Source organism: Acomys minous (genome assembly GCF_964271855.1).
Source record: "Acomys minous genome assembly, chromosome: 16".
Classification (NCBI taxonomy): domain Eukaryota; kingdom Metazoa; phylum Chordata; class Mammalia; order Rodentia; family Muridae; genus Acomys; species Acomys minous.
The window spans coordinates 25648323-25661437 of NC_140498.1; the positions used below are offsets into that span (position 1 = coordinate 25648323).

The 13115-nt window shown below is 43.5% G+C and overlaps 1 protein-coding gene across 7 annotated transcripts in view; it reads right to left on the reverse strand.

Annotated features, from left to right (window-relative positions):
* EBF1 (EBF transcription factor 1) overlaps positions 1-13115 on the reverse strand; it is a 395401-nt gene that overhangs the window by 111354 nt on the left and 270932 nt on the right. For 5 of the 7 annotated variants that reach the window (XM_084763353.1, XM_084763352.1, XM_084763358.1 and 2 more), the window contains one exon: positions 12821-12962. In XM_084763353.1, the coding sequence (XP_084619479.1) occupies positions 12821-12962 (142 nt within the window). The remainder of the gene's footprint in view (positions 1-12820; positions 12963-13115) is intronic. The other 2 variants (XM_084763355.1, XM_084763354.1) reach the window with 1 other exon arrangement.

Genomic DNA, 13115 nt, shown 5'->3' on the forward strand with positions numbered 1-13115 from the left:
TTTTCCCTGTATGAGGAAAATTCTAAAACCTTGTTAACAAATAGATTAACCTGGCACAATACCTTGAAGATAGTTTCTATTTTCGCCAACTATTTTTTTTTCCAAAAGGGATTCAGTTCCACAGACTAACCAAGACTTTCTAGGACCCTGCCAAAGTTAAAAGGTAGAAGAATTTGAGGCCTGACTTTATAGATTTACTACACATGAGAGTTACTGGAAGAACACTGTGGGTTTAGTGACTCAGCCATCAGCAGGGTCGCTTTCCCCTTCTATCAAGAAATGAGGAAGCACATTAGGACTGGCTGGAATATATCCCTTTATCCACCATGCCACAGGTGATGGGCCTGAAAGTGCATGCCACTGGCAAGCACAAACAAGGGCTCAGTGGCTTTCTTGGTTTCCCCAGCCATGCTCCAACAAAAGTAAGAAACAAAAAAAAAAAAAAAAAAAAAGAAAGAAAGAAAGAAAGAAAAGAAAAGAAAAGAAAAGAAAAAAAAAGGAGAGCTGGGGCCAAGCTCGGTGGCAGGGTGCTTGCCTAGCAGGCTCAGGGCTCTGAGTTTGCTCTCCAACACAATCTAAAAGGAGGAGGAAGAAGAGAAGGAGGAATAAAAAGGAAGATGAGGAAGAGGAAAAGGGAGAGAAATGTTTTCAATTATAAAACAGGTTCACCTTGGGTTTTGGTGTTTTTGTTGTTTTGGGCAGGGGTATTTGCTTGTTTGTTTGTTTGCTTGCTTGCTTTTTGAGACAGGGTTTTTCTATATAGCCTTAGCTGTCCTGAACTCGTTTTTTAGACTAGGCTGGCCTCGAACTCACAGAGATCCGCCTGCCTCTGCCTCTGCCTCTGCCTCTGCCTCTGCCTCTGCCTCTGCCTCTGTGCTGGGATTATAGGTGCACCATACACTGCACCATGTTCTGTGTGTTCATCTTAATCATCTTCTAAATAATGGCCAAACTGTGTTGCTACCCATTCATGTTTTGCAGAAACATGTAACATGACATTTTTATTACACTGCCCTAAGGTTAATGGAAGAAACTGGTATAACAAAATCTCAAACACGAACCCCTCTCTTGTCCTTATACCCCATGTCATTCTGGACCAGAACTGCAGATAAAGAGTGTGGTTTTAAATAGCTAGGATCTTGCTGCTTACAGCCCTCAAATAAGCCGGCCACTGAGGAGCAAGTGTTGGCATATAAAATCTTGATCAACTGCACAGATTGGGATAAGAACTTATCAGGAACAGAGTTCTGCTTTCATGTTTGGTGATCAGATAATGTGCTTAGGGGATGTGGATCTATTTGTGTTGCCCCATGGTCCAGAGAGTGTCACTTCTGTGTTTCACTTTTCTCTTCCTGCCCTGGGGCCTGTCTGGTCTGCTCCCCACATCAGGACTTCTGTTATGACTGGCCTGCACATATGTTGCAGAAGGATTTTAATAGCTAGGTCATCCTTCTGCCAACTTGTATGTGGCAGGCTGGCAGGGAAGCCACACAGTCTTACAATCCTCAGACTGCCCCCCTCTCCCCCGACACAAGGTAGCTAAAATCCTGCTGATGGCATCATATTCATCTGATAAGGGTGATGATCACCCAATTTCTATAAAGTTTCATTTCTGTCCACGGAGTATTTCAGGTTGCAATATTGGCCCAGGGAGCTGGAGATGGGCTGCTCGATAGCGAGACGTGATACCAGGAGTTTTTATCTTAACCCAGAAAAGCGCCGTCCCATGTATCACTGCTCAAGCCAAGTAACTCACCCTTGGGATTGGGCACAGGCCTGGCTTTTCAGGTTGCCTTTGAGTAATGTCGTCAATTTGTTTCAACTGGAGCAAGTTTTACATTACGGGCTCAAATAGCAAGAGCCTCTCTCCACTTCTGAAGTCCACAGTGCAGAAAGCGTAGCATTGACTAAACAGTGGGAAAGCACAGCAGCCATGACCCCTGTGTCAGCATCGCAGAAGTCTAAAGGTTGCAGAAACAAACTTGACTCTTGTTTAGCCACACGAAAATCCTTACCAGTGGGCCTCAGTTTCCCCTATTTTTAAGTGTATGTTATAACTGCACTGCCCTCCCATGGCTGTTCAAATCATTAAAATAAAAATCAAAACACTCATCGCTGGACCTGATGCATTTGAGTTCTATCTCAACAGCAAAACCATCGCCCTGGAGACACACATCTGAATCTACAGTGTGTGGTCTATTGGACTAGGAGGTGTAGCATTAATGTCAAGAGTAAAAGGAAACAGTGGACTTCTTTGTCCAACCAAAACCAGAAACTGACCCATGTAAAATTTTTAAATTTAATTCCCAGAAACAATTATTAGATCTAAGCCACTTTTTGCATCAGCCCTACCCCCTCAAACGTCGAAGGATCTATCCCTAGGTGATAGCTGAGCAACGTAGTCTCTCTTCTGTCTGATTTTTTTTTCTCTTTACTTCACTAACTGCTATGCATTAAAAAATGTGAAGTTTTCCTGACTCTACAATCTTGACCGGGTCCTTTGCATTAAGCCGTCCTGGCAGTCTGTATTTATTTCTCCTTCACAGTCCTTATCAACATTGCCATGTAAACCATCCTAGGTACTATTATTTCCTGTACATGAATTGGTGTTGGTGTGTTCATGCAACTGTGTGTCTCATAATGTTAATGCCTGCCCCGGCTTTGTTCACCTCTGTATCTCTCTTGTCTAATATAGTAGGCAACGAGCCAATAAATATGTGTTGACTAGATAAATGGCTGAGTGAAAAGCAAATGAGCAATCAGTGATGGTCTTATGTGGTGAAAGAATTCAAGTGGGTGGACGGAAAGTTGAGGACTCTTCCAGCCTGCATTAACAACTGCTGCTGCACAGTCAGGCAGCTCATGCCTTTGATCCTGGCATCTAGGAGGTGGGATCAGGAGGAGCGAGGAGTTCAAGGCCAGCTTTGGCTACGTAGTGAGTTTGAGGCCAGCCTGGGCCAACTACGACCCTGTCTCCAAAAGAACAAAACCTAAACAAAATAAACAATTGCCACTGTACCCACAATGTGCTTCCTCTATGGATAAGAGGCCATGTGGAGTCCTGTTTCCTGGGCTGAGCTGGCTTCCATTCCGGCAGCTGGTACCCTATTCTCTTGGGAGTTAAAATTAGTATCAGTAACCCGTACACAACCATCCCCCCACCCCACCCTGCCCCCACCCCTTGAACAGGCCTCTAATCATGCAAGGACCCAGGTGGGTCATGCTGACAGATGTTAAAGTTAGAAGGGAAGGTAGCAGCCAGATTGAAAAAAAAAAAAAACAGAGCCACCAGCTTCCGGAGGTACCAGGACTTCCTGCCTTTAGGCCTTGCTGGTTCCTGCCCTGGCTTCCCCACCCTTTCCCCAAGCATCAGCTTCAACAGAGTTGCTGCTCTTTCTGTCATTTGAACTCAAATCCTATCTCAGAAATTGATGGGAAATGCTGCCCTTGACAACCCAGTGTCAGCTTAGCTCAGTGTCCAGCTGGTCCTGTGTGCATTATCATAATGCGCTGCCTAGGCAGTCACTGGGCAATGCTTGCTCTTGATTCAAGTCCCCTTTCTGCTTTCTGACATATGGATATTGCTTGTTTAAAAATAAAAATACAGTTAAGTTTAAGAGAGGTTTCGTTTTTTAAAATCTCTTTGGAACAGACGCTCAATGTTAATGGTAAAATGAACCTAAAAGGCTTTCTTTCAGCAAACAAAAAATGAAACAAACAACAACCTCACCCCCCCCCCAAAAAGTGTCTGTTGGGGGAAAAAGAAAAATGAATGTTTCCCAGGGTCTTACACAATTCCTAGTAAATTGAATGAATTATTATTATTTTTCAGTCTTTAAGGCCTTCTAACAGTATGCTTCAAACTTAAACCTTAATTTTGCTACATCCCAGTACCATGCAGGCAGTTTCTTACTTGATTTTATTTAGATCACCTAACATTTTCTCTAAGCTTGGTCTTACCCTAAACAATGTCTATGAGATCATAATTTTTGAAGTAGTTGTGAGTTTTTCCTTACAAATTAAAGTAACTATGTAGCTATATTAAGCTATCTTAAGGCATACCTGGTGATATATACCTGTAACCCTAGGACTCAGGCATGGAGGCAGAAGGGCTGTGAGTTTCAGGCTAGCCTGGGCTGCATAAAGAGATCTCAGTGTGTGTCTGTGTGTGTTCAAGTGTGCATGCCTGTACAGATACATATGAGTGCACATGTATGCACTCCGTGCGCTCCTCTATCACTTCTGGCCCTATTCCCTTGAGAGGGTGTCTCTCACTGAAGCTGACCCTTGCCCTTTCAGCTACGCTAGCTTGCCTGCACAAGTGCTATCACCTCAGCAGTTGGTAGCCACCCCAACAAAGCTGTGTGTGTGGTTTGTCAAGAAGAAACATTCTCACGGGATCCTCAGAGCTTCAAGGGCTCTACCAAACCTCCACTTAAATGTGAGGGGACGAAGGCCCAGAGAAATCTAAGGTTATCCTCAAAGCCATGGATGAGAGCAGCAGAGAGCTTTGCTTTAACATATTTCTTTAAAGTGTAACTGAAAAACTAAGGAGAAAAACTAGAGGTTGGAGAGATGGTCCAGTGGTTTAGAGCCTCTTGCAGAAGACCTGAGTCCAGCTCTCAGCATCTCCATCAGGCAGCTGCCTGTAACTACAGCTCCTCAGGCACCCGAACTCATGCACGCATGCTCACATACAGAAACGCGTGCATTAACAAACACACAATTGAAATAAGATGACTCTTTACTTCAAACCTAACTACTGACCACTGCTCCTATATATCACATTATGAAAAGGGGTTAGGAACAGAACGTGGAAGTGTTTATTTGCATATTGCCACTGTGTGAATCCTTTTGAATTCTTATGTGAGGGAGTGTCCTAGGAAAAGCAAGAGCAAAGGAGTCCTGGCTTGGAATAACGAACTATACAAATGAACACAATTGCAATTGTGATGCATGATTGACCAAATGCAGAACAGCAGCAACAACAAAAAGCTTCAAAAAGTTTTGTCACTTCTGGCCAAAACAAAAACAGGCTCACCATCACCACCACCCCAAATTAAAACACTATAGTGGGCTTATTAAAAATAAGTGTGGCTCGCTCATTTCTGAGATCCAGAAAAATAATAAATACTGCAAGTTTCTCACAGTTGACCGGTTGACCAAGAAGTGTTATAAGAAAATTTTGAGCCCTTTAGCTTTCCATGCTGTTTCCCAGCCCAGCTGTCTTACCCAACGCTCCCACAGCTTCCTCATGGTCCCCTTCCCCCACCTCATATATGCCAGAGAGGTCATAGGGTCCACAAATGACTTCGAGATGAGTCAAAACATCTCTGCAGGTGAGTAAAGCATTACCAAGCTCCTTGTGATCTTGCTAGTCTTATAGAAAGTGCATCAAGGGAAGGAGAAGTGTTTCTGTAGTTAGAAGAATGTACTAGTTTTTCCTAGAGGACTCCAGTTTGGTACCCAGCACTCAGTCAAGAGGCTCACTACTACCTGGAACCACAGTTCCAAGTATTTTGACCATCTTTTGGCCCACCCGAGGGCATACACGTACTATATGTGCATGCATGCTTACACACACACACACACACACACACACACACACACACACACACACAAGTGAACTACACCAGTAATCAACATTTTTAAATCTTGATTAGCAGAGTGGGTTCTAGCCAAGAGAAAAGGGAGCTAAAAGGGAGCTATGAAGGAAAATAAACTATAAGGGCCCCCCCGTCTCTCTATGTGTAAGAAATACATGCTCTGGGCTAACTTCAGAAAATTTAAGATACCAACACAAGTGCTTTAAATTATATGGAGAAAAAGAAAATAATTACAATAGGACAGGAGATGAAAATAATTTAACATAATGCAGAGTATTAAGCGAAAACAGGATCAGGATTTTGTGGAATTGAAGCCTATATCTATGACTTCACTGCTATGTGACTCTGGGTAAATGTCTTCCTCCTTAGCCCTGGTTTCACTGTCTTTATGGTGGATACCTGGAGCTCTATATGACTGAATAAAAGGGCTCAGTGAACATCCTCTGTTGAGTTTCATATCATTAGAAAGACATAGGATCAAATCCCACATCTACTTCTACTTAGTCTTGTTATTTTGAATAAGTAACTGACTTAATAAGGTCTATTTTCCTCATTTTTGCTGACTCAGTGATTTAGGTTTCTTTGTGTAGGGGGATGATAAGCAATATACATCTTGTAGGTCAAAAAAAAAATGCCCACAGTCTTTCCTTCTAAAAACAAAGGTCTCCACCCTCACAACTAAGCCAATGGGAAAATTCTTTCTGGTCAACTTATGAGAAAGTCAATTCAATAAAAACAAAACCGTCTGGAAAAAGAACTCTCCTCAAAATGCTGGGCTGTCTGTATCAAACAGTCACCCTCCTGATGGATTGAGAACTAATCATGGAGACAGTTCCAAGAGGCAGCCAACTCCCTAGTGAGCGTCCAACACTCAGCAGGGAAGAGCAAAGTTATAAGCAACGCCGCACCATCTTGCCCCAGGCTTTCATGAGTCAGGGAGAGGCCACATAATTGACAATGAGTTCATCAAAGTCCCGTTGGCCCTCTATACTATTTCATAGTTGCCCCAGGGAGGCCAAAGCTTTGACTGGCCAGCTTAGGGCTGTGTGGGTACCTTGCAGCTCTGACAGCCCCCCCCCTTTTACCCTTCCAACCCCAGCCTAGCCCCCTTGCCTGGGAGCAGCAGCCTCTCCAATCTCTGATCTCTCCAAGTCACCCAAGCCAAACATTTTTGCACATACTGGTCCTTTTCCTAGTAAAAGTCTCTCAAGGTTGGACATAAGCAAGACCTCCTTAAAGGTTTCTCTGACATCTAACAATTCCCTTGTCTTGTCTTCTACGCGCTGCTGTAATTTTAAATTGCTGATCTTGTCTCTCTTTTCCATTTATGTAATATGCTACATCAAGACAAGGGCCACGCCTACCGTATGCTTCTCTCTGTGGTGCAGCAGGATCTAGTAGAGGCTCAGAGAGAGTAAATGACTTGAAATCTACTTCACCAGTGCCATATTCATTGGCTAGTGATCCCGAGAACAGGATTCTTCAAAAGCCCCCTCTTACATGAAGGCCTGTGTCCGTGGCTGTAGTGGACGAGTCTCTAAATGGCCCAACCAAGCTCTCTTCGAATACATATTCAGCTGAAGTCCACATAAGGAAAGGGACCCACCCAAAGTCACACAGCAGGTTAAAGCCAAAGTCAGGACTAGACTCCAGATCTCCAGCAGACAACTGGATCGTTCAAAATGCTTTCCAGGGAACTTGGATTCTCCTACAAAGCCATCCCTCGGGGCTCTATCACACAGGTTTTTCCTCAATCTCAAATCATCTTTCTCCACATGTCCACAACAAATTGAAATGCAGCTGGATGGGGCGGGGGTGGGGGGTGGGGGGAGGGCACTCATTGAGGCTGAAGACCCTGGGGGAAAGCAACAGAAGCAAACATGACCCCACCTGAAGCTACAGGCTGTAAGACGGTCATATGCTAAGGAACACCATATTGCCAGGGAGAGGGGACCAAAAGGTCAGAGTGACTGGTGGTGGCACAGACCTATTTCTACTCCTTGTAAAGCTGTAATTACAACTGGGGACATGGCCCAATGAGCCTATAACCATTCTTTATTCTCCAAAATGTCTAGTTTAACCAAAGCCTACTTTTCTTTTGATTTCTTTTACTTTGGGGTCTTGGCATGTTCACATTTTAGATCTTTGTAACTACTTTGAAGGAAAATTTAATTCATATCTGATGTCCACAGAAGCTAAATACTCGTCACTTTTCATTTTTAAAAAGTAGGTTGTGGTTTTGTTTTTGTTTTTAATCTCTATTTGAGTCACAAAGAAATGTAGAACCTTAGGTCAGAACTCATGACTATTAAAAAAGTTCTTTTATGAAAACTCAATTAGTATCTTTATTGGTTTTTTTTCCTCAAAGAAACATATAGAGGCTGTACAAATCCATAAGGGATGAGTTGTTTGTTTGTTTGTTTGTTTGTTTGTTTTTAAAAGCCCAATATGTAAAGAGCAGTATCATAAAACACAACCCCACTTCTGGTAAAGACCCTGTAGGTGGGAGTTCTCTAATCTTCTCTGCTTTCCTCAGTTGCCATGTAGTATGCAAGACCTACAAGAGCCTCCAAAATGAAAGGGACAAAAAAAGGGAGGAAAAACATATGCATGTCCAATATATATATACATATATCCTTAAAAAATGAGCATTTAAACTGCTTGTCAGACAGCTCCCTGACAAAGCCACTAGAGTGTATTCACAGGCATTTGCATAAATGCTGCCGGTGAGTTCACCATAGCTGCTAGCGCTAATGGTACATAAAGTAATTTAGTCACTTCTCTCGGCATTCTGTGTCAGGATGATGAGCACAGGCACTCTGCCTTGTTGCATATTAGATCATTAGATAATAAAGTGTTAGCGCATGCGAGCTGACAGGGTCCCTGCACTCTAACACTGAGAGGACAGCATTTTGCCATGGGGGGAAAGAAATAGAGAAACTGATGCCACAATTGTCCTTAAATTCAAGTAAATAGAACCTGAAACTTGAGATGAACCACAGTGACAAGAACAGCATTCCTGAAGCCCTTTCAAGCACTCTCATGCAAACTTGCCTGAGTGGCTAGACTGGAAGGTGAGGTACACACACACACACACACACACACACACACACACACACACACACACACACACACCAGTGTTTCACATTACCATGGGTGGCCACCCTTCAGGTCCTTTGGTCCCAAACCCATGCTTTTATAGAAATTAGAATCCTGAGAGCAGTTGCACGTGAGGCTGCCTCCCTCCACAACTGTACATCTTCTATAAAGCCATTGCTTAAAGAAGAAAGCTCAATAAATGTACCCATAAATAACCAGCCACAGAAAATCTTAGTATTTATGAATGGGGAAGAAAATGGGAGGGAGAGGGTGATTACTATGAGCTACAGTGTTCCAAGTTCCAGCCTCTTTGGATCCGGCAAGATTCTAGGAAATAAATCTGCCTTTGTCAAGCCTCATATTTGAAATCCAGAGACATTAATCTGAGCCTAGGAGCTCCGAGTGCGTGGGCCATGCAGGGAAGGCTGTGTGTGAACATAAACCATGATTTCTTTTCTAGAAACGCAGAAAGATCAGTCACAGAAGGGACTTTCCTCCTAGTGTCTGACAAGCAGGATATAAATAGAGATACAGTGTTGATCAAAAATAATTCAGGCTACCTGTAAATGAGATGGGAAAAAGGCCCAGAATGGGGGGTGACGAAGATTCTACAGGTCTCCAAAGGTAAAGACAAGCCATGAGAAGCAGGTGAGATTGGAGACACAGAAGCATGAGGCGGGGGGGGGGGGGGGGGGGCAGGAAGGGGGTGCTGAGCCTTCAACAAGGCATTTTAAATAGGATTTTCCAATGAAAGATAGAAATATTATCCCCCAAACCAACATGAATTAGCATGTAGGTCCACTCCCACATATTACAAACAAGAGAGTTCAATAGCCACCCTTGGCACTCTACATTTGAAGTGTCTAAATGAGTGGGTGGTTATATATGGCTACTTAATTCACTTCATAGAAAATCAGATTTCTACATTACTGCACTATCATTAACTCAGGACCTGAACATGTCTACCTTTCCATTCTACTGGGAGAGGTGAAATAAGGATTTGATGAGTGTGACGACGTAGGGTGTGGTGATATCTCTGCTGAAAGGTAAGTATTGATATGCAATGAAATGTCACCAATTTGAACAAGATTCTTTGTAGATTGGTAAACAAAACAGAAGAAAGCATTTTCCTTCAGTCTGGGCCTAAGATGGTCCATTGATATGTATCCTTACAGAGGGAAGGGTTTTTTTTTTATGGTTTTATATTTTATTCTAAGTACCACAGTAAACAAAGGTGTGTGGGTTTTCTGTTTGTTTGGGGGTTCTATACGGTTTTTTTTTAATTCATTCACTTTACATCCTATTTGTAGCCCCCTCCCTCATCGCCTCCTGGTCTCACCTTCCCCCCTTCAACCCTCTTCCTCTCTGTCCTAGTCCTTAGAAAAGAGGAGTCCTCCTCCCTATCGTGTGACTCCCAACCTGTCAAGTCTCACCTGGACTGCCTGAATCCTCTTCCTCTGTGGCCTGGCAAGGCCACCCGCCAAGGGGAATTGATGAATGAGTAACCACCAGAATCCATGTCACAGATAGCCCCTTGCTCCCCATATTATGAGACTGTGCTGCCTATCTGCTACATCTCAGCAGAGGGTCTAGGTCCTCGCCATGCATGGTCCTTGGCTGGTGCATCAGTCAGAGGGACGATCCGAACTAAGAAGACGCCTGGATATGACTCAGATCAAGAGGCCTCAATGATTAGCCTGGGCAGCACACTTCTTCTGTGTCTCTTCCTCTCCTTGCCCTCCCGTCTGTGTTTAAATACTAATTATTAGATATTAAATGATAATAATTAGTTATTAGGAGTTTAAAAGTAAGAGAGTTTTCATTCTTGACAAATTAGAATATATATCCCCCAGGCCACCCATTAGAGGCGCTTACTAAAGCAGCACTGGCCAGTCTTCACTGCGTTCACCCAGCCCACTTCCTTTACCCATATCTCCTTCCCCTACTCAAAGCAAAGGGCCTGATGTTTTATCTCTAACTACTTCATTGTACAAAAAGAAAACCAAGCACCCTAAAGGCTAACCTGACTTGTTCAGGGTCAGCCAGAGGCTGGAATGAGACAATGAATAGAATTTGGTGCCTACTTCAAGACTTTGTCCTCTTTCAAAACAGTGTCACTGACCTCTGCCCACTGGAGGCATCGCTCCCAGCTGGTTGTTTTACTTTGGGATCTCTATTGCAGGGATAAGTAGAACGGTATCCGTGAGCTTATTGCATTTTCTTTGAAAATTTATTTTCACTTGTATTGATTTGCATATAGCTGTTCTTATATGTGCTGGTATGTGTGCGTGTGTGGGCGTGTGCGTGTGTGCATGCATATGTGTTTGCCGGCCAGAAGACAATCTTGGGTATAGTTTCTCAGATTCCACCCCCAGGTCTCTCTCTTTCTTGGTCTGAAACTCACCAAGTAGGCTAGGCTGCCTGTCCAGTGGGTTCCTAAGCTCTTCCTGTTCCACTTCCCTATAGTTGTGATCATAAGCACGTTACCTGACCTGGCTCTTTAATGTGGTCTCTGAGAGGTGAAAGCAGGTCCTCTAGAGTAAACTCTTTACTGACTGAGCTGTCCTGCCAGCCTTCTCCTCTTTTCCTGAGGGCAGAAATGGGAGCTGGGCATGGGAGCTGTTCTTAGAGCGTCCCCTGACACCATGAGCCACAGACCTCCAGCTGAACTGTTAAGTCTGTCTCCAGATCTGGTAGCTTCCACTGCAACCAGCTAGCCAGAGTCAAAGCAACAACTTTTACCCCTGACCCAGGCTCTCCAAACTGTGCCTGCTGATTATTTATCATATTTTTCTTCTACCTCTCCTCTAAGCACTTTTAGTCATATGCTGCCTTCCGTGACTCCAAGGGTATTAAGAAGGCACCATTACTGTAAAGCAAGGATCAGAATAATTTTACCTACAGACGTGGAGCTGGGGATGTAATCACGAGCAGGTGTTTCAAATGGCCTCCTGCAAAAAGTAATATCCATCCATCTCGGCACTAATGAAACATAGAGCCTCGGCTTTTGAACGATGATGGTTTACTTTTGAAAGACTATAAAACTGGGTGTGAGGGGAGCAACTTCTAAGGGTATGGCATCGGGCTAATTAATAAAACGTAGTGTTTGTGCATTCCTCAAGCACAGGTGGAAAAAAAAAGAACAGGCAAAAATGATGACTAGGGTGTGTTTATTAAATTGAGATGCTGGCAGGGAAGGGAGTTTTCTATTTTATGAATTATGTCATGAATAGCTCATGGGCCACAGCAAAAGTCAGGCTATTGGATGGCAATTTGTATGGTAGTGTTCTCAAAAGAGTCTTGCTGAACTAGCTAAGGAGAAATGCGAGAGTGAGAGAAGCAGGTTGAGTTTCATTTGAGGAGAGCACAGAAAGTGTGGTGGATGGTATGCTGTAGAATCTTGGGTGGGTGGAAAGATGAATTTACCTCTCAAATGAGCTACTTAGATGCACACCCAGCTAATGCACATGTCCTCTGAGTAACACTTCATTTTCTTGAAACCAATTTTTGTCTCTTTCCTCCAGTCTTGTCACAGGCACTACTGATTTCCCACAGTCTACAGTGGTAGTGATTTCTCCATGACCAAGTCAACCTACAGAAAATATACTATGTCACATGATGAGGAAGAGGGAGCTGTTGGCATAGAGTTAAAGGCAGAGGAAGGACATTTGGCCTAAGTACCACAGCCAGGGTGAATATGTACCCTTGGCTCTAAACCCGATCTTCAAACCAAATCAACAGGCAGTCACAAAAATGCATTGGCGGGTTTATATGTCTTTCTCTATTTACCTATGGATTTACTCATTCTGTAGACATTGAAGCCCCAAACAAAGCCATGGTCCAGGTCTCTCTCTTCTCCCAAATGGAGAGAAAGCGATACCAGCATTCCAAGACAGTCAGGCATGCAACCAAAAAGAGTATGCTTAAAAGATATGCCCCTGCCTTTAACTCCTCAGCTTCTTGTTTTGCAAGGTCAAAGTGCAGAAAGGGTCGGTAGTATTTAACAGGGCACTCAAATTTTGTAACAATAGGAAATGTGGTGCAGTGGGATGAAGAAATCACACAAAGTCACAGTTAAAAGTAGCAATGCCAACCAATGAAAATGATTCGCCTACCATGTTCCAGATAAGAGGGCGTACCTTCCGAGGGGTCAAGCCTCCTAGCCCTCCGCCCGTGCTTGGAGTTATTGTGGACAAACATGTTATCGGAGACTGCCAGGACATGGCCATCCACGTTGACAGTGGTAGACACCACGACCTAAAGACAGGAGAGGAAAAATGAATGAGCATTTTCATATAAAAGCATGGTGGGAAATAAACTCAAGTTAAATAAATAACAGCTGGGAGCTGAAGAAAATTGCACAGCTATTTCACATAATAACTGGTGCTTATGTTGTACATGTCTAACAAG